This window comes from Hippopotamus amphibius, chromosome 8 (genome assembly GCF_030028045.1).
Source record: "Hippopotamus amphibius kiboko isolate mHipAmp2 chromosome 8, mHipAmp2.hap2, whole genome shotgun sequence".
Classification (NCBI taxonomy): domain Eukaryota; kingdom Metazoa; phylum Chordata; class Mammalia; order Artiodactyla; family Hippopotamidae; genus Hippopotamus; species Hippopotamus amphibius.
Genome location: NC_080193.1, coordinates 20,688,908 through 20,711,270, shown reverse-complemented (window position 1 = coordinate 20,711,270; position 22,363 = coordinate 20,688,908). Strand labels below are relative to the sequence as shown.

General features: G+C 44.9%; 1 protein-coding gene across 2 annotated transcripts; it reads left to right on the top strand.

Annotated features, from left to right (window-relative positions):
* The first annotated feature begins 1,810 nt into the window (after positions 1–1,810).
* On the top strand, positions 1,811–21,974 carry RILPL2 (Rab interacting lysosomal protein like 2). 2 transcript variants are annotated; one of them, XM_057747256.1, is made up of 4 exons: positions 1,811–2,479; positions 10,676–10,758; positions 15,139–15,252; positions 21,440–21,974. In XM_057747256.1, the coding sequence occupies exons 1-4, from the start codon at positions 2,162–2,164 to the stop codon at positions 21,468–21,470; spliced, it is 546 nt and encodes a 181-aa protein (XP_057603239.1). In that variant the 5' UTR covers positions 1,811–2,161; the 3' UTR covers positions 21,471–21,974. The 2 variants fall into 2 exon arrangements, with proteins under 2 accessions (XP_057603239.1, XP_057603238.1); XM_057747255.1 differs by having other exon boundaries at positions 1,815–2,479; positions 10,607–10,758.
* Positions 21,975–22,363: the final 389 nt, after the last annotated feature.

Genomic DNA, 22,363 nt, shown 5'->3' with positions numbered 1-22,363 from the left:
CAAACTGAGGATTAGAACCCAAGAGACAGACTCTCAGAAGCTCTGAGAACTGTTCCGCCTATTAGAAGTAGAAGGCACAGCCATACACATTTTTGAGACAAAGGATCATATATCAGAATGACATACTGACATTTTACATGAAGTTCACCAAAGATACATAGTCCAGGTAAGCAAGCAGCAAGTCACCATGACTCCCTACAGAGTTTGGAAAGAGTGCTAATCTTTTAAGAGGTTACATTTCTAGCATCAGAAAAAAGGGGAAAAAAAGTTGATCTTTGCAGTCAAGCAAGCATTCCCACCTTTGAGGAGGTCTGGTCAATGTATAATGCAAAAATGCACGTTGCACATGAGGGAGGGAGGGAGTGAGGAGGCCCAAATGGATAGAGAGAGAGAATTTTGTGTTTAAATTTTCTTGTCCTACCTTAAAATATAAATTATTTCATCAATCTAGTCCAGTTTATCTGTGTTTTCTTCTGTTGCCTGTGTGTTTTTTAAGAAATCATTGCCAAATCTGTTGACATAAAACTTTTCCATTATGTTTTGTTCTTAGAGTTTTATAGTTTTAGGCCTTTGATCCGTTCTGAGTTAATTTTTGTATATGGTGTCAGGTTAGGTACATCACACTTTTGTACATGGGTATCCAATTTTCCCAACACCATTTATTGAAAAGAATGTCCCTTCGCCAATGAACCATCTTGACACCCTTGTTGAAAATTATTGGACTGTGCTTGCGAGGGTTTCTTTCTGGACTCTCTATTCTGTCATTCCTTTTTATGAGTGAATAATATTCCATTGTATGGATATACCATGTTTTACTTATGGTAAGGCTAATATTTTATCTCCATATTTAATCACTGGGTGTTGTCAGGTCTGTAATTAATGGATTACTGAGCCCTTGTCCAGAGCCTTGCTTTGATCAACAGAACATTGTACTGTCTGAAAATAGTGTCTGTTTTGTTTGGTTGCTTTTTGCTTGTTTTATCCTTGTCCACTCTCCATTTTGACTCCATAACTTCACTGTGGAGGAAATCCTGTACACCTACCATGAAGAAAACTGCCAATATATTCCTGGGAAAGACAAGCTCCGTTGCAATCCACACTGCTAATATTCTCAGTAATACCCTGTATAGCTGCAGAATGCTTTCTAATTTCAAAGCAGTGATTTTTGTCATGTTTATTACTCCCCCCTCCCCAACCCATGTGCCAAACATCTGGCACACAAGCTTAGTGTTTGTCGGAGGGAAGAATGCAGAATACCGGCTGACATTTTTTGAGCCCCTGCTAAGTGCTTTTCGGCACATGCATCGTCTCACGATCTCATATATTCTTCACAGCAACCCTACTCCGTTGGTACCGTTATTTACACAGGAGTAAAGAGAGGCTCGGAGAAGTTAAGTAACTTGCTAAGGGCACACCAGGTAAAATGGGGGAGCCCAGGAGAGGGCCAGGTGCGTAGCGCAGAAAATCTCCATTTAACTGAGGGTCAGATGCCTCAGGTGCCGGTGACAACTGGCTTGGAAGCTCTGCGCAGGCCAGACCTCTGGACTCCCGCGGGCTGCCACCAACTGCTGTTTTCTGCTTTGCCGCAGGCTGCAGAAAATATTCTGAGACCGGATCTGCCTCCACGTACCATGCAAATTCTATGGCTGAAAGGCCTGAGTGCAGAAAGGGAAAAGTTGTGTGCTTTTTAGCTTCTTTCCTAGGCTCGCGGTGGAAACCCCGCCCCCGTCTCCGTGGAAACCCGCCTTCTGCGGTGGCTGTCACCAAGGGCGGAGCTGCGGTCGCTGCCCCTCCCCAGGTCTGCAACAGCTCCCAGACTGGGAGCGATCACCATCTCCCCGTAACTTCTCTGTTCCTCTTCTCGGCTGCCCTCCTTTTCTCTCGTCCTTTCGTGCCCCAGACCACATCCTGGAGCCGGCACTCCCGCACGGGCCTCGGCTGGGAAGGTGCACCCGGAGTCCCGGCCTGCGAGGCGCCCTTCGGGGCCTCCTTCTACACCCGCCTACCCCTCGGCTGCGCTGATTGGCCGCTCCTGGGCCATCCTCCCGCCCTGGACAAGCAGGGTCCTCTGCCCTGTGGAAAGTTTTCTGTGCCAGGAGGAAGTTGAACATTTGGAGACTCCGAGAAAGCAGTTCCGGAGGCTGCGGGGATCTGGGCAGCCATGGAGGAGCCCCCTTTGCGAGAGGAGGAGGAGGAGGGGGACGAGGCTGGTCCCGAGGGGGCCCTGGGCAAAAGCCCCTTCCAGCTGACCTCCGAGGACGTATATGACATCTCCTACGTGATGGGCCGCGAGCTAATGGCCCTAGGCAGCGACCCGCGGGTGACACAGCTGCAGTTCAAGATCGTCCGCGTGCTGGAGATGCTGGAGACGCTGGTGAATGAGGGCAACCTGACCGTGGAGGAGCTAAGAATGGAGCGGGACAACCTCAGGAAGGAAGTGGAGGGGCTGCGGAGAGAGGGCCCGGCGGCCGGCGGGGAGGTGAGTGCGGGACGGATGGGACTCGCGTGGGAGGCGGTGAGATGCGGGGGAGAGGCGCCCACTGGCAGGGGGGGCCGCTTTCCTCTCTTGAACATCCAAGCCCCTCAAAACAAATCACTGCGAGTATTCAGTCCTCAGATTAAAAGCGTTCCGATAGTTAACATTAAGTGAGCACTTACTAGGCGCTGGGCCCTGTGCTGAGTGTGTTCTAAAGTAGCGCCTTCCAGCATTTTTGACCAGGACCTTGAGCAGTGGTTCTCAAGCTTTTAGCAGGCATCAAAATCACCTTCCGTGTTCGTTAAAACACAGATTGCCCGTCGTCCCCAGCCCCTGAGCTTCTGACTCAGTAGGTCTGCAATGGGACCTGAGAATCTTGATTTCTCACAAGTTCCCAGATGATGCTGGTGCTCTTGGTCCAGGTATCACACTATGAGAACCTTTGACCTCGAGTAAGAAATACATTTTAACTAAAGAGAAATTAGTGCTTCTGGACCACAAAAAAAAGATAGATACAAGAATATCCAGAGCAGCTTTATTCCTAATTGGGCCAAACTAGAAACAATCCAAATGAACAGAGGAATGGATTTTTCAAACTGTGGTATGCCCATACAATGGAATACTACTTAACAATGAAAAACATCAGGGTACCAATACATACAACTGTATGGGTGAATCCAACAGATATTACATTGAGAGACAGAAGCCAGGTACAAAAGAAAGCCTCTTGTATGTGGAATTCAAGAACTGGCAAAATAATCTTTACTTATAGAAGACAGGTTAATGGTAACCCCAGGATGGGAGAGTGGGGAGGAGCAGGAGGGAAATTTACAGAGAACTAATCCAGGCTTGGTTACATGAGTGTGCGCATATGATAAAAATCATCAAGCTATAAATTTAAGATTAGTGCATTTTTCTGTGTATATGTTGTATCCCCCTTTTACAGAATTACATTTTACATGGATATCCAATTTTTTTAAATCAATTTATTTGTTTTATTTATTGACTTTGTTGGGTCTTCGTTGCTGCACACAGGCTTTCTCTAGTTGCAGCGAGCGGGGGCTACTCCTCATTGCAGAGCACCAGCTCTAAGCTCACAGGTTTCAGTAGTTGTGGTGCATGGGCTTAGTTGCTCCGTGGCATGTGGGATCTTCCCGGACCAGGGATTGAACCTGTGTCCCCTGCATGGGCAGGCAGATTCTTAACCACTGCACCACCAGGGAAGTCCCAGTATCCAGTATTGATGAAACAAAAGCTTCAAGAAGCAACTTACGCGGGATTTCCCAGGTGGCGCAGTGGTTAAGAATCCACCTGCCCATGCTGGGGACACAGGTTCGATCCCTGTTCTGGGAAGATCCCACATGCCGCAGAGCAACTAAGCCCCTTGGCCACAACTACTGAAGCCTGCTTGCCTACAGCCCGTGCCCCGCAACAAGAGAAGCCACCACAATGAGAAGCCCCTGCACCACCACAAGAGTAGCCCCCACTCACCACAACTAGAGAAAGCCCACGGGCAGCAATGAAGACCCAACACAGCCAAAAATAAACAAATAATAAAATAAATTCTTTTTTTTTTTAAAGAAGCAATTTTTAAATTAGTTTGCAACTCACTAAATTAATATGACTCACCAGTGGGTCTCCAGCTACAGTTGGGGAAAAAAAAACCTGCCCGAAGTGGATTATCTCATTTAATCCTCATGCTATTATTATTCCCATGTTACAGAAATGGAGGCATAGAACAGTTAAGTACTTTGGGTGAGGACTTACAGGAAATAGGAGGTGGGCAGGATTTGAGCTCAGAGATGCTAGTCTTAACCACACTGTACTGTACTAAAGTATAGCCCTATGACCTACTTGTAGTAACATTTGATGACTGGCTGCACTGTGCAGGCTCTGGGACTATGGTGCTAAATTAGACAAAGTCCCTGCCTTCAGGGAGCTTCACATCTAGTGGGAGAGGCAAGACACAGGTCTGGGACACAGACCTCCAAAACTAGCCCACAGGATAACAAACCGAGAGGTATGACATGAAAGGACAACAGGAACAGGGTGGCTGAAACTCACAGGGAAGAGTGAAGGTTTCTGGTAGCTTCCTTTGGTATACACTTTTATTTCACCTACTCATGACTCACGGTGATGATTATATTTGTAAATAAGGTTCTTCTTTAGTATCCATTGTATGAGATGGTTGAGTATTATGATTAGTAGCCTGACTTTTGAGGTTCAGGAGCAGTTAAATGACTTGCCAAAGATCCGCCAGCTCACATTCTGTGCTCTTCTCCTGTCACTTCCAACTGCAGGCACGAGGATGTGGAGGAAGTCCCATCAGGGACCATGAACAATGTGGTCTGCACGGGGGCCAGGTCATTTCCCATCTGGGGCGGAGCGGAAAGGCTTCGTCAGCCAGCAGATTTTCCTCCCAAACTGTAGACTTAAGAACGGGGGTGGGGAAAAAGGCAGAGAAAATGAAAATTTAGTGCCACTAGACAGTTTGTAAAAATATGCCCTAGTTGGTTTTTTTTTTTCTTGTTTTTTTAATTACTATTTTTAGTTGTGGTAAAGTAGAAATAAACTTCACCATCTTTTTAAGTGCACAGTTCAGTGGCATGAAGTACATTCACACTGTTATGCAACCATCACCACCATCCTCTCCAGAACTCCAATCTTGCGAAACTGAAACTCTGTACCCACTAAACACTAACTCCAAATTCCCCCTCTCCCTTAAGCCTCCGTTAACTACTCTTCTGCTCTCTGTCTATATGGATTTACATAGTCTAGGTACTTTGTGTAAGGAGAGTCGGATAATCTTTGTCCTTTTGCCACTGGTTTATTTCATTTAATGTCCTCAAGGTTCTTCCATGATATGGAATGTGTCAGAATTTCCTTCCTTTTTAAGGCTGGATAATATTCCATTGTATGAATCTGCCACAGTTTGTTTATCCATCCGTGGAAGGACCCTTGGGTTGCTTCCACCTCTTTTTTTTTTTGTTTAATTTATTTTTTATTTATTTATTGGCTGTGTTGGGTCTTCGTTGCTGTGCACGGGCTTTCTCTAGTTGCTGAGAGTGGGGGCTACTCTTCATTGTGGTGCGCGGGCTGCTCATTGCAGTGGCTTCTCTTGCTGCGGAGCACGGGCTCTAGGCACACAGGCTTCAATAGTTGTGGCGCATGGGCTTAGTTGCTCCACCACATGTGGGGTCTTCCAGGACCAGGGCTCCAACCTGTGTCCCCTGCATTGGCAGGTGGATTCTTAACCTCTGTGCCACCGGGAAGGTCCCTGCTTCCATCTCTTGACTTGTGTGAATAATGTTGCTATGAACATGGATGTATAAATCTTTCTTTAAGTCCCTGCTTTCACGACTTTTGGGTATAGGGGCTTCCTAGGTGGTGCAGTGGTTCAGAATCTGCCTGCCAATGCAGGGGACACAGGTTCAATCCCTGCTCCAGGAAGATCCCACACGCCAAGGAGCAACTAAGCCCGTGCACCACAACTGTTGAGCCTGTGCTCTAGAGCCCGTGAGCCACAACTGTTGAGCCCATGTGCTGCAACTACTGAAGCCCACACGCCTAGAGCCCATGCTCTGCAACAAGACAAGCCACGGCAGTAAGGTGCCGGCGCACCACAACGAAGAGTAGCTCCACTCACCGCAACTAAAGAAACCCCACACGCAGCAACAAAGACCCAACACAGCCAACAAATAAATAAATAAATAAATTTATTTAAAAAAAAAAAAAAAAGACTTTTGGGTATATACCCAAAATTGGAATTGCTGTATCACATGAGAATTCTATTTTTAATTTGTAAAGGATCTGCCATTGCATTTTTCACAGTGACTACACCATTGTACGTTCCTACGCGCAGTCCACATCCTTGCCAACACTTATTTTCTGTTCTGTTTGTTTGATCACAGTAGCCATCCCAATGGGTGTGAGATAATTTTTTTCCTTTCTTTTTTAAAACTTGAAGACAAAATTCAAATGTTACAAAAGTGTTTGCCTTGGAAAAGCTCCCTCACCATCTCTCTACACCCCTAGCCGCCCACTTCCCCTCTGTGGAAAAAATTAAAATGATCAATTTCTTAAAGTATCCAGAGATACTTTATGCAAACACAAGCAGATATGAATATATTTTTCCATTATTCACAGAAATGGCATTGTAATATATAGCCTGTTCTGCCTCTTGCTTATTTTTACTTAACATGGCATGAAAGTTGTACTAAATCAGTACATAAAGAGCTTCCTTGTCTTTTAATGGCTTCTGAAAACTTCCATTATACAGTATTATCAATTGTTCAACCTGAGGGTCCTTAATTTGGAGTTTTTGGATGCCCGTGCCCCCCTGCCCCTCAAAGAGAATCGTGATTCTAGTCAACAAAATCTATGAACTTGCATGAGAAGAAATTGTATTTTTATTTTCACCAACCTCCAACTGAAATATAACACCTTCTTCAATTATGACTATAGATGACAAACTACAGTGATGTGAGCAGTACCTGCAACAGTCACCAATGGAAATTACAGATGTTTTCATACCCACTACAGTGCAGTGCAGATCTCAGAACTTTGTTTTCATTCTGTAGCTTATTAGACCTGTGGCTACATAGTGTCATTTAATAAAGGAGCAGGTCTAGGAATCGCAAATTTATTTTTAGAAGATTTTGATGAGTGTGTGTTATCTTAATTGGTTTTCTTATAATCCTATGCCTTTTATTTTATACATTTAAAATCAGTATTGGGACTTCCCTGGTGGCGCAGTGGTTAAAACTCCGAGCTCCCAGTGCAGGGGGCCCGGGTTTGATCCATGGTCAGGGACCTAGATCCTGCATGCCACAACTAAGAGTTCACATGCCACAACTAAGGAGCCCTCCTGCTGCAACTAAGACCTAGTGCAACCAAATAAATAAATAAATATTTTTAAAAAATCAAATCAAATCAGTATTTTGAGAGGGAATCCATGTGGGCTTTACCAGACTGCCAAAAAAGGTCCATGGCACAAAAAAAAAGGTAAAGAATCTCTGATTTAACCAGTTTCCTATCAAAAGACCTTCATTTTCCAATCATTTGTTCCGAGCTCATGCAACAATGAATTATTCTGAACTATACCAGTTGGCCTCTGAGTATCCAGAGGAAGTGGACTCACTGGGTCAAAGGAAAGCCGCACTGGAAGTTTTAGTAAGTATTGCCAAGTTGCACTTCAAAGAGGTTAAAGAGAGCCAATTTCCCCACAGCTTTTACAACGCAGTGTGTTTTCAGACACAATGTTTGTCAATCTGAGAGGAGGAATGTGGTCACTACTGCATTTCTCTTTATAGTGTACCTTATTTTCTTTATCACCTGTAGAATATTCCAGAGTGTGCTTGTGCCTTAGTTTATTCAACTAAACTTCTGCTGATGGACATTTAGGTTGTGTTCAAATATTTGCTTTATTTTAACTTTAGTCTGAAAAAATGTCAAACCTATGAAAGAGTTGCAAGATAAGTACAATTATTTAATAAATAATGGTGTTACCTTTCACCTAGATTCAGGTGTTATATTCAGGTGTGTGTATATATGTGTGTGTGTGTGTGTGTGTGTGTGTGTATAGTATGTCTTAAGAGATACACACTGAAGTATTTATATACACACATATACATATATATGTATTAAGGCACACATGTACTCATATTTAACAAATGTTTATGTATATATATTATTTATTCACTCAAAATCTGCAGATATATGTTAGCTACAGAGATGGTAAAAGATTAGGATCTTTCACCCTAAATACTAAATACTTCAGTATATATCTCCTAAGACATACTGTTACATAACCACAATAAATGATCGCATTCAGGGAGGAAAGTTGGTAGAATACTAAGATCTAATATGTCATCCTTATTCAAAATTCATAATAATATCCTTTATTGCGTATTTTTTTCTGATGCAAGACCCGATGCAGGGTTCTACGGTACCTTTAGGACTCATCTCTTTAGTCAACTTTAGTCTGGAACAGTTCCTCAGCTTTTCCTTACCTTTCATGACCTTGACATTTTTGAAGATTGTATATCAGTTGGTCTGAAGAATCGCCTTCAACTTGGGCTTGTTCTGGTATCTCCTCATGGTTAAATTCAAGTTACATATGTTTAGCAGGGATACCACTTAAGCGATGCTGTGTCCCTCTCGGTGCCTCATATCAGGAGGCGCCTGATTCAGGTTGTCATCGTTGGTGATGGTAACTTCTGTCACTTGGTTAAGGTGGTATCTGCAAGATTTCTACACTGTAAGGGTGTCTTTATTCCCTCTGTAGTGGGTAGGTAGCTTGTGGGGAAATACTTTGAAACTGTGTAGAATATCCTGTTTCCCAACAAACTTTCACCCAAAGGTTTTAGGTCCATTCCTTAGTCTTGCCTGAATCAATTATTACTAAATTGGTTGCAAAAGGATGATTTTCTAAGCCTATCATCTTCCACACTTTTTTTTAACTTTATTTTTTTTAATTTCATGTATTTATTTATGTATTTATGTATGTATGTACGTATGTATTTATTTCTGTGTTGGGTCTTCTTTGCTGCACACAGGCTTTCTCTAGTTGCGGCGAGCAGGGGCTACTCTTCGTTGTGGTGCTTGGGCTCCTCATTGCTGTGGCTTCTCTTGTTGCGGAGCATGGGCTCTAGGCACATGGGCTTCAGTAGTTGTGGCACACAGGCTCAGTAGTTGTGGCTCAGGGGCTCTAAAGCGCAGGCTCAATAGTTGTGGTGCATGGGCTTAGTTGCTCTGAGGCAGGGATCAAACCCGTGTCTCCTGCATTGGCAGGTGGATTCTTAACCACTGTGCCACCTAGGAGGTCCCTTCCACACTTTTTAATTGGCATTCTGCTGTAAAGTAGATTTCCCTCCTCCTCCCCTGTTTTAGTCGGAGTTCTCCAGAGAAACAGAACAATAGGAGATACAGATATAGATGTAGCTACAGACATAGGTGAGATTACTTACTATAGGAATCGGCTCATGTGGTTATGGAGGCCAAGAAATCCCACAGTCTCCTGCCTGCAAGCTGTAGAATCAGGAAAGCCAGTGGTGTGATTCAGTCCAAGTCGGAAGCTTTGTGTCAGGGGCTGATGGTATAAGTCCTGGTCTGGGTCCAAAAGCCCAAGAACCAGGAGCGTTGATGTGCAGTGTCCAAGGGCAGGAGAAGAAGCATGTCCCAGCTCAAGCAGGGCATGAATTCACCCTCTCACCACCTTTCTGTTCTCTTCAGGCCCTCAGTGGATTGGATGGTGCTGACCCACACTGGGGAGGGGCCTCTGCTGTACTCAGGTCACCAAGTCAAATGCTAATCTCTTCCAGAAACACCTTCACAGACACACCCAGAAATAATGGGTTACCCAACTATCTGGGCCTGCCTTAGCCCAGGCAAGCTGACACATAAGATTAGCCATTACATCCCCATTAATTAGTTAACTTAAATTTTTTTTTAATTTTTTTGGCCATGCCACTCGGTATGCAGGATCTTAGTTCCCTGACCAGGGATTGAACCCATGCCCCCCACTGCACTGGAAGCTCGGGGTCCTAACCACCGGACTGCCAGGGAAGTCCCTAAATTAAAAGTTTGAAGTGTGGATTCCTGAATCCTGTTTTTATTTGATGGGTTATTATCCATTCCTGTTATTATTCGTGTTGATACTCAGATTGTTCACTTTGGCCTGTAGGAGTGCCTTCAAACTGTGTCCTCCTAACTGCCTCCATCCCTCACACAATGGAATGTTGCAGACTCAACTCAGAATTTCCCTGTTCCAGCCCGGGAATCAGCCATTCTCCAGAGAGCCCTGGCTCCTTTCTTGGAGAATGGTATTTAGGGGACTTCTCAGGCAGTCCAGTGGTTAAGACTCCTCGCTTCCACTGCAGGGGGCATGGGTTCTATCCCTGATGGGGGAACTAAGATCCCTCATGCCACACAGCGCAGCCAAGAAAAAAAGAGAGAGAGAGAATGGTACTTAGAACTCTTGCCTCTTTACCTTCACCAAACACTTCCGGCAGGCAGTGTCCCATCTCGTGGGGTCCCTGGGAGTAGGAACAGAACAAGAGAACTTTCCTTTCCAGGATGGACAGTCCTTCCTTATGAGGGAAACTGTATAAGCGATGTCTTTTCTTACAGGTGAACCTGGGACCAAACAAAATGGTGGTTGACCTGACAGATCCCAACCGACCACGCTTTACTCTACAGGAGCTGAGAGACGTGCTGCAGGAGCGTAACAAGCTCAAGTCGCAGCTGCTGGTGGTGCAGGAAGAGCTGCAGTGCTATAAGAGGTGGGCTGTGCTGCCCTGGGGCTCCTACACCGCAGAACCAGACCCTGCCCGAATTCCTTGATATGTTACACATCTGTTCTTACGTTCATCCAATCAACTTATTGAAGACCCACTATATGCCTGACACTATTCCTGGCCCTGGGGGTAGAGCAGGGAACAAAACAGAAAGTCTGTGCTAGTCTAGGGGAAAGACAGGCAGTCAGCCAGGAAGCCTGCAACAGACACACAGGATGGTGGTGGTAGGTGCTGAAGAGAGTGTAGAACAAGGTGACATGACAGAGAGCAGAGTGCCTGGCGGGGGGTGCTGCTTTAGATTGGGTGGTTAGGGAAGACCCCTCTGAGGTGAATGACAAGAAGCAGCCAACCATGTAAAGATTTGGTCAGGCAAAAGTAGAGCAAGAAGTGCAAAGGCCCTGAGGTGGGAACCCATTTGACCAACTTAAGAGACCCACCATGCAAGGAAGAGGACGGTCCAGAAGAGACCGAGAGGTGGCCTTGTTGGCCACAGGAAGAGCTCTAGTTTTATTGTAAATCTAATGAGGAGATTTGGGGATGTCTTAATCAAAGGAATGACAAGATCTGGTTTACTATTTTAAAAGATCAATGTGGTGATTTTGATAACTGAATCACTTGGTTATGTGAGAGAATGTCCTTGTTCTTGGGAAAGACACTTAAATATTTAGGAGTAAGGGGGTAAGATGTCTCCACTTTACTTTCAGGTGGTTCAGAGAGAAGATAGATAGATGCATGGGTGGATGGGTAGGTGGATGGATGGATAGATGGATGGATGAATGAATAGTTAGGTAGGTACACAGATACATGGATAAGCATTTGAGGGATCTGGGTAGAGTATATGGGGGGGACTTCCCTGGTGGCACAGTGGATAAGACTCCACGCTCCTACTCCAGGGTGGGGCCCAGGTTTGATCCCTGGTCAGGAAACTAGATCCCACATGCATGCTGCAACTAAGAGTTTGCAGGCCACAATTAAGGAGCCGGCAAGCCGCAACTAAGACTGGGTGCAACCAAACAAACAAAAAAAAGGAGTATATGTGACGTTTTTGTACTAATATTACACCTTTTCTCTAAGTTAGAAATTGTATAAAAATCAAAAGTTAGAAAAGATCACAGTAATACTGTATAGAGGAGGAAGTGTAGGACAAGCAAGAGAGGAAATAAGGAAGCTGTTGACATAGGTTTGGACTTTGCTGTATCCTTCTGCACCACATTCCCCAAAATTGAAAACGAAGCTCTAGGGAGTTCCCTGGTGGTCCATTGCTTAGGATTCTGGGCTTTCACTGCTGTGGCCCAGGTTCAATCCCTGGTTGGGGAACTGAGATCCCGCAAGCCACACGGCACAGCGAAAAGGAGCTCTGTGGTTAAATAATTCTGAAAAACACTGAGTTAAGCGAAGCAGGTTTCCTTAGAGGCCGGAGAAGGAAAGACCAAGAGAACAAAAACATGGTGCCAGAACTTCCCTGGTAGTCCAATGGTTAAGGCTCTGCACTTCCAATGCAGGTTTGATCCCTGGTGGGGGAACTAAGATCCCACATGCCTCAGGGCACCACCAAAAAGTAGAAAACAAAACAAACAAAAAACGTAGTGCCAGCTAATATTTATCAACGCTTATTACCACGTGCTAAGTGTATCCCAAGCATCATTTCAATTAGTGTTCACAGCAAGCCTGTGAGTTAGGGTAATGTTATCCCCAAGATGATCCAAAGGTCAGAGAGGTCAAGTACCTGCCTGAAGTCCCAGGGCTGGTGGTGGCAACCTTGAGATGTGACCTCAGACAGCCTGACATTAGAGCCTGAGCTTTTAATTATCATGCCACGTTTGGACATGGAAAGTTTAGGAGTAAGGACATACTCTGATTTAAAACAAAACAAAGCCCCAATGATATTATGCTTTAAATTCGTTCAGTGTGGCATCATTAAGAGAGCAGCAAAGTAAAAAGGTCCTAGGAAGCCAAATCCAAAAAGGCTGAGTTCCGCCAACAGGAATTTAATTGTCTTCCTTCTGCTGAGGTTGGAGCCATGTTAATGGAAAGACCTGTCTTCATCTCATTTAATAAGTACTGCAGACACAGTTAGTTAAAAAGAGGAGCTGCTAGACTGCCGATGCTGTGAGCAGCTTGTTAGTGAATAAAGCAACACACGTGAGTTCCGGTTTTGAATTCCCAGAGAACAACAGATGTGCACTTCCCACCTGGTACAGGCCAATAGACAGACAGCAGGATTCTGTTTAGTCTCTTATGTTATATGTTCTGGAGAAACCAGCATGTCAACTGAGGTGTTCTCTTAGCAACCACATCAATTTGGAAGCCTAAGCTCATACTAATGATAGATTTTAACTGAGGCAGATATAGTAGACTGTTTCTAAAGCTGGTCACCACAGTTATTCCCATCCTGCCTTCCTTTTGCAATGAGACTTTTCCATTCCTCTCACCAGAGTATCTATTTTCCCTCTCCTTGAATCCGGACAGCTGTGTGCTTTGACCAGTCGAATGTGGTAGAAGTGATGCTGTTTGGCTTCCTAGGTTAAGGCTCTAAAAGGCCTAGCAGCTTCCATGTTTGTGGCCTCAGAGTGCTGGCTTGAGACCACCATGCTATATGGAAGCTCAAGATAATCACATGGAGAGGTCACATGAAGGAGGACTGAGGTGTCCTATATGATAGCCCCAGCTGTGCCCGGCCCCCAGCTGATCCACCAACTGAAAGCAGCCACTTGAGAACCCCACAGTAGACCATCAGGAGAACCACCAAATCAACCATAAGAAATAGAGCCATCGGGACATCCTTGGTGGTCCAGTGGTTAAGACACTGCGCTTCCAATGCAGGGGAAGTGGGTTGGATCCCTGATTAGGGCACTGAGATCCCTCATGCTGGGGGGCAGCTAAGCCCGTGTGCTCCAGAGCCCGTGTGCCACAACTAGAGAGAAGCCCACCTGCCACAAGGAAGATCTCGTATGCTGCAACTAAGACCCAACACAGCCAAATAAATATTAAAAATAATAATAATAAATAAAAAATAAGATCTGTCAATAATTAAAAAAAAGAAATAGAGCCATCATGAGAAGTCATAAATCATCATTGTTATAAATGACTGTTTTAGGGTGTTATGTAACAGTAGATAATAGGGAAAAGGAATCTTTAAATGATATCTCTTATCAAATCATATGAATATTATTATAATAAATATATATAATAAAATAGAAATAACAATATTAAGTAATAAGAGCCCACTCTGCAGCAAAAGAGAGAGAGGGGTAAATTCTGCTCTATGATGTTCATACCTAAAGAGGTATCTCAGTCAGCTCCAGCTGCCATAACAAAACACCAGAGACTGGCGGGGCTTAAACAATAGAAATTTCTTTTCTCACAGTTCTGGAGGCTGGAAGCCCAAGATCAAGCTGCCATTGTGGTTGGTTCTGGCTCTTCCTGGCTTGTAGACAGCTGCCTTCTTGCTGTGTCCTGAAATAGTGGGGAGAAAGGGAGAGCAAGCCATCTGGTGTCTCTTCTTGCACGGGCACTAATCCCATCATGAGGGCCCACCCTCATGACCTCAGGTAAACCAAACTGTCTTCCAAAGGCCCCATCTCCAAATACCATAACATTAAGGCTTAGGGCTTCAACATATGAGTTCAATCTGTAGTAAGGGGGAAATTGCTGCCTGTAGTATGGACATAAATTTACCAGTAGGTACCATAACAAAATACCTAAGTGGATCTAATGAGGTTACTGAGTCAGTTATTTTTATTTTTTAATATTTCTTTGGCTGCATCAGGCCTCAGTTGTGGCACACAGGATCCTTCATTGCGGCCCCTGCAGCGTGTGGGATCTTAGTTCCTCAACCAGGGATCAAACCTACATCCCCTGCATTAAAAGGCAGATTCTTAACCACTGGACCACCAGGGAAGTCCCTGGGTCAGACATGGAAATGCTTCATCGTGGTCAGACTTCTTTAGGTTGCAAGTGACACAGATCCAATTCAAACTAGTTTAAGTACAAAAAGGAATTTTATCGGCTCACATAGCTGGGAAGGATCCTGGAATTGCTCTCAGAAATAAAGAAAAAACTGCAACTAAGTCCTCAGGGTTGGAATCAGTGACTGGGTGCCTCCTTCCTCCCTCTTTGCTTCTCTTTGTTGGCCTCATTATCTTGTATTAAAGACAGTCCTTCTCTGGGAATTCCCTGGTGGATCTTGTGTCCCCTGCATTGGCAGGCAGATTCTTAACCACTGCGCCACTGGGGAAGTCCCTCTAGCACTTTCAATGATAATATTATTAATGTAATAATAGTTATTAAGAACCTTCACTTTCAGAGCTGCACAGATAAGAGATCTGCAATAAAACAACCCACTTATTTGTCTCCTTTTCCCAGTGGCCTGATCCCACCAAGAGAGGGCTCGGGAGGAAGAAGAGAAAAAGACGCTCTGGTTGCCAGGGCCAGCAAGGCCAGCAGGAACAAGGAGGAGAAGACAATCATTAGGAAGCTGTAAGTCACCTTGCTGACCCCTGGAGCTACTGAATAATTGCTAAAGGAAGGAGCTGGGGTGAGAGGGGGAGGTCCTGCTCTCCTGGTGGTGGTCTTGCAGCTGATATGATAACTCAGTGCTGCTGTATTATAGTATCTGCCAGGCAGTAATGTAAGCACTTGACATATATTAATTCATTGACTCATCACAGTGACCCTGTGAGGTAGGAACTGTTATTATCCCCAACTTAGAGATGGGGAAATAAATACCAAGAGGTAAAGTCATGTACCCAAGGTCACACAGAGAGTAAATAGTGAAGTCAGGATTTGAACCCAAGGAAGTTCAGATTCTACACTCTGCTGCCTCCCTGTGATATAATAACAATAATCAAATAACAACAATATTACAGCAACAAGAAAAACACAATAACAATAATTATTGGAGTTTAAGAGGGCTAATTCATCGTCTATCTTATCTGCAACTTTGGAGGACCCCATGTCTCCCAACACTGGGACACACACTGCAGTTTCCTTCAAATACTCCCCTCGTGTTCATGCACCACGGTTAATCCCTTGTTTCTCTGGTTGCTGTGCCTCAAACTATAGAGTGTGGGATGCTGGTTAAAATTCAGATACTTAGAAATCAAGTCATTGGTTCTAGGATGAGGCCCAGAAATCTAGATTTTTACTAAATTCCCAGACAGTTCTGATGTAGGGAGCCCTGGGACCACAGCCTGAGATGTCCCTTTCCTGTCTCCAGATGTCTGTACAAGTAGGCACACCTTTCCTCCACCACATGCTGAAGTAAGCAGCTTGCTTGCCTCAGTTGCTTTGAGAATGTCTGGCCTGGGAACAGTTTACCAGCTCCTGATCTTTTGGATCGAAAGTGAGAAACAGCCTGGGTCAGGGATCTCAACCCCAAAAGCCTACGGGGGCCAAGCACTTCATGTGGATCAGTGATGGGGTGTGGGGTGGGGTAGGGGACATTTGCCCCTCCGTTCTGTCTGGCCGAGGAATAACGTTACCAGAGCTTCTGATTCTTGAGAGAAGCCAAAAAGCCGCATTTGGTCATGGAATCTGATTTCCAAATGCTGGCAAATAATTTAAGCTTAAGAATAAAGACTGTATGACCCAAATGACCCACCACTGCAGGCTGCGTCGGGTCCTAGGCCGGCATCCGGCTCTCGCTCCATCACTCCTGCCTCTCAGGGAGGGCTGAGGGGACCTCATTTTCTTCTATTCATTCGGTCACTAGTCAATCAACAAACCCTCACTGAGCCTATATCGTGCACCAGGTGTGGTGCTTGCCCCGGGGGTACTGCAGTGACCTGTTTTGCAAGGACTCCTTCGACTCCAATTTCACAGGGAAATAATTATGAGGAGTCAGAGAGTCTGAGTTATCTTCCAGGGCAGGTTTCATTAAGATGCCTTTGTTTCAAGAGAGAGGAGAAATTTTTTTCTCTCACTTTGGATCTCCGGAACAGAGGGCTGCGTTAGTGAGTCTCGGCTCATGGCACAGTGAGCCTCACTGTGAGCATAAGACCCCTTTCTTCTTGGTTTTATTTATTCCCTCTTTATTCCCGTCCCCCATTCCCACTCTGCTTGCCAGCTCCCCTCTCCCTCAGCCAATCTCCCATGGTATTTATTTACAGTGTTCTAAAAAGTGTATATTGTCTTGTGTGGATGTGTTTTCAATAGTAACTGATATGATATTTGACACGTCATTCTGTTTCCTCGTATTGCTTTTTTTATTCACTAAGCACTATTGTTTTCTTTTTTATCTGGCACTCTTTTTTTTTTTAGGAAAAAAAAAATTTTTTTTTCTTCAATTTTTTTTGTTGCACCATCACAAGCTGGATCTTAGTTCCCCGACCAGGGATGGTTGCTGTGTCCCCTGCAGTGGAAGCACAGAGTCCTAACCAGACTGCCAGGGAGTTCCCTCAGGCACTCTTTTTTTACATTTTAATAATATATTTTACTAACCCAACACATCCAAAATACTATCATTTCAATGTGTGATCACTATAAAACATTATTAATGAGATATTTTACATTCTTTTTTTAAAATAGTAAGCCCCGGAAATCTAATGTATGTTTTACGCTGACAGCACATTTCAATTAAGACTCCCTATGCTTCAGGGGCTTAAAGGCCATGGGTAGCTAGTGGCTGCTATATTGGACAGCACACGTTAGCCGATGTATGGTCAGATGCGTTGACTTTGAGAACTGAGTTTGAATGATCTTTTTTTTTTTAGTGTTTTTTTTTTAATCATACCTAACATAAAATTTACCATTTTAATTATTTTTTAAAAATTGAAGTATAGGGCTTCCTAGGTGGGGCAGTGGTTAAGAATCTGCCTGCCAATACAGAGGACATGGGTTCGATCCCTGCTCCAGGAAGATCCCACATGCCGCGGAGCAACTAAGCCCGTGTGCCAAAAAAAAAAAAAAAAAAATTGAAGTATAGTTGGATTTCCCCAGTGGTCCAGAGGCTAAGACTCTGCACTTCCACTGCAGGGGGTACAAGTTCGATGCCTGATCAGGAACTAAGACCCCACATGTTATGCAGCACCGCCAAAAAAAAAAAAAATTGAATATAATTGATTTATAATGTGTTAATTTCAGGTATACAGCAAACTGATTCAGTTATATATATACACACACACACATACATATTCTTTTTCAGATTCTTTTCCATTATAGGTTTTTATAAGATATTGAATATAGTTTCCTGGGGTGTACAGTAGGTCCTTGTTGTTTATTTTATATATAGTAGTGTGTATATGTTAATCCCAAACTCCTAATTTATCCTCCCCCCCACTTCCCCTTTGGTAACCATAAGATTGTTTTCTCTGTCTGTGGGACCATTTTAATCGCTTTTTAAGTGTACAATTCAGTCACATTAAATGAATTTAAGATATTGTGCAACCATCACCACTAATCCATTTCCAGAACTTTTTTGTCATCCTGTCCCAAAACTCTGTCCCCATTAAACTAACTCCTCCGTTCCCCTCCGCCAGTCCCCGGCACCCACCACTCCACTTTCCGGCTCTATGAATCTGACTACCCTGGGGACCTCATATAAGTAGAGACATACAGTATTTGTCCTTTTGTGACTGGCTTGTGTGATTAGCATAATGTCCTCAGGTTCATCCATGTTGTACCATATGTGAGAAATTCTTTCATTTTTAAGGTGCAGTGACAGTCCATGGTATGTATAAACCACATTCGATTTATCCATTCATCTGTTGATGGACATTAAGCAGTTTTTAAGATCTATCTGTATAGCAGTGTAGACATCCAGCTTGTTTCTGACCCCGGTGATAGGATCCCAGGTTGCCTCCCCCACTGTGGACAGCGCTGCGGTGAATATCTCTCTGTTTATTCATGCCCTCTCTTGTCCCTGTGTGTGAATTTCCAAGGGGTATATATACCCAGGAGTGAAATTGCAGGACCACAGGGCCTATCAGCCAGGGTTCTTGCTTATCAAGAAACAAAGGCTCACTCAAAAGAGCTACTGAAAAGATTTAAAGAAGGGACATTTTACAGATGTGGGAACAGAGATAAGGGTTGGAGAAGCACCGTGGGGTGGATAGCAGAGGGGCCAGGGGAGGGAGCTGGAGGGGAAGAGGGGGAGTCAGACAGGCGTGTGGGCTTCAGAAGAGGAGCACACAGTAGCTAATGAAACAAAGCCTAGTGGGGACAGAGTGGGAGTGAATACCCCCACCTCTCTCTCCTCCCACCCTTCCAGATCCTGCTGGTGCTTCGCATTGGCTGAGCCCAGCCTCCTGGAGCAGAGAGCAGGCCAGAGAAGGGAGGAGGTGGTTCTGCAGGCACAAACAGCCCAGGGTGTGTGTCTGCTTAGTTCAGATAAGTATTACCAGCCTTTCTTGAATGGCTGCATGAAAACAGCTTTATCAGACAAGACCACCTGAAAACACATTTATTTACTCTTCTCACAAATATTTATTGAGAGCCTACCGTGTGTCTGGCACTCTTCTGGGTGCTGGGGATACAGTGAACAAGACAGAGTCCCTGCCCTCATGGTGCTTACATTCTAGTAGGGGAGGCAGAGAGTGAACCAGTCAGGAACTGTATCAATGGGTCAGTTTCAGATGGCCCTATATGCGTTGAAGACCATCAAATAGAGTTCTGAGAGAGAGGTTGATCAGGAGATACTTTTTTTTTTTTTTTTAATTTCTGGCTGCACCGCGCGACTTATGGGATCTCAGTTCCCCCACCAGGGATCAAATCTGGGCCCTGGGCACTAAAAGTGCCAAGTCCTAACCACTGAACTGCCAGAGAGTTCCCAATAGGGAGCTACTTTAGATCTGGGGAGTCCTGGAAGATTTCTATGAAAAGGCAACATTCAAGCTGAGCCCTGAAAGCCCATAATGACCCCCGTTTTCCCTGCCTTCCTGGCAGAGGGAACAGCTTCTCTCCAGAGGCTGGAGAGAGCTCTGCATCAGAGGTCATGGTGGCTGGGGCAGCAAAGAGAAGGCAGGTGAGGTGGGAGACGGGGAGGGATCAGGCCATCCAGGGCCAAGTGGATCCTAGTGACATTCTAAGTGCTTTGGAATGACCTTGGAAGGTTTTAAGCGGAGGAGCGACATGTCTGTATTCACCTATAAAAAGCTCACTCTGGCTGATTTGAGGGGACACAGTCAAAGTAGGGCCAGTGGAAGTGTTTCTTCCACAGGAAAGGGTCTCCTTAGGTAAGATAATAAATAAAAGAGCATCTCCACCCTACAGTGGGTGTTGTCGGATCCGAAGGTGTTTATTTGGGACATTCATTGGCCGAGAATATCATTGTAAACAAGGCTTCCAGACGCATAAGCTACTAGTTTTTTTCTGCCTCTTCTAGGGGAGTTCTTTGGGTCACTTAATTGGAGTTTGAGCCTGATACAGCAAACATACAATGTTGGTAAGCCAGCCTGAGGACACAGGTTTAAAGAGTGTGAGGCCACAATTTCATGATCAGACAAGCTTATTGAGCCAGTGGAAAGAATGAGTGAATGAATGACTGACTCTCTGAAGGAGTAGGGCATGCTAAGAAGGGCTTTTGTCTTTGTGCTGAGGACCATGGGGAACCGTGGAAGGGTCTAAGCTGAGGAATGACTTAGTCAGCTCTGCATGGTGATGCAGTCATCCTGGCCGCCACATGAGTGGATTGTCGGGGGGACGGGGAGGCTGTTCTCCTCATCATGGTGGCTTGGCCTGGGGGTGGCCGTGGAGATGAGAAGTGTTGGGATTAGGAACATATTTGGTGCATGATGACTAAAATACAACAGATGGGGTGAGGGGAGAGGAGTTGAGAACAACTCCCATTTCCTGGCTTGAACAACTGGGTGGGGGATGATGTCATTTCCTGAGACAGGGAAGTGGGGGTTGGGGGGGTGGTACGTGCAGGTTCCGGGGGAAGGCGGCTGAGGTCTAACGCCTGTATCCACACACGAGTCAAGGGCCTGCCCCTGCCATTGCTGGCAGAGCTGCTAGCGGTGCTCGGGGGTTTGTCTTTGACTGGGAGCAAGAGCCCGTATGCCCATCACTGACTTTTCAGCCCACTGGCCATCTTTGCATCTTTCCTACAACTGTAAATAGCATTGACACTGTACTTTGTGATCAACGCCAGATGTCATTCTTCCTTTTCAAAACTTTGCATGAGGGGGACTGAAAGTTTGGTACTCATGCCTCAGGGGATATATCTTTATATGTTTTATCTGTTATATCCAAGAACTTACACATTACTCTTTATTCATTGCAAAGATGTTTTCTAATGGTGGGTAACATTGAGAAATTATCGCTTCCTCTACAATAAAAACCACTCGAAATTAAAAAAAAAAAAAAAAAAGGTTTCACACTCCATCTGTCAGTCCAGCACAGTGGTTAAGTGGGCTCTGGGCCTAACTCCCGGTTCCAAGATATACTGTTTGACCTTGGGCCTGTTACTTAACCTCTCAGAACCTCAGTTTGCTCATCTATAAAATGGGGGTATTGATTGTACTCACCTCCTCATGTTGTTATGACTGTGAAATGAGCTAGTAGATGGAAAGCCCTGGAACAGTGTCTGCCCCATGATGAGCCCAAGGAAATAAATTTTGGATTGAATGGCATGCAGGAGCTGCTTACAGATTTTGCAGGGGGTTCTGCACCCCACCCCTTTCAGAACTTGCTCTATTCCCTCTGACCCATCTCTCTCTCCACCCAGGTTCTTTTTCCGATCAGGGAAGCAGACATAGACCTGAGGCCATGACTACATTCTCAGACTCAGAAGACAACCCACGAAGACAACTTCCAAAATCATCTCTCAGCGCCAACGCGTACCCACTGCACTTGCTCTTTCATTTCCCCTCAGAGCTGTCTGAGGAGGAAAGGGTGAGGTTCTCTCCCCAGCTGCAGAACTAGACACCCCCGAAGGCTGGGCCAGGGCAGGTGAAGCGGCACAAAAAGATCAAGAAAGGAGGAGGAAAGCTCACCGGGGCCACCTGCAGCCCCACTTCCACCGCGCAGGGGCCCCCAGTGTGCGGAGGCACATTCTGCTTCTCTGGGCCCACAGACGACCTCGGTCTTTACTGCATAGCTGCGAAATACACCAGCCCAGAGCGGGCGGTGGAGAGAAGAGGAGCAGGGAAAACTGGTATGGACGTCACAGTGCTGCCTTCACTGATATTTAATGTTTGATTTTGCTAATGTGACTTTCTTTACATGATTTTGTATTAAAGTAAAATGACTTTTACACTTTCTGTGTTTTAGAGTGGCCTCTTCGAGTTACATGACCTTGTGCAAGGTACTTCAGCTTTTTGGAGTCTTGGCTTCCAAACCTCTGAACTGTATACAGTTGACCCTGAAACAACATAGTTTGAACAGCGCAGGTCCACTGACACAGGGTTTTTTCAATAGTAAACTGTAGTAGTGCACAGTCTGCAGGTGGTGAATCCGAGTATACAGAGGAACCTCGAATGCGGAGAGCTGACTAAGCCGTACGCGGATTTTTCAACGGTGGGGTGGGTGGGCGCCCATAACTCCCTTCATTGTTCAAGGGCCAAATACACACACACACACATATATATATATATGTATACACACGTATATATACACATATATACACACATGTATATATACATACATGTAT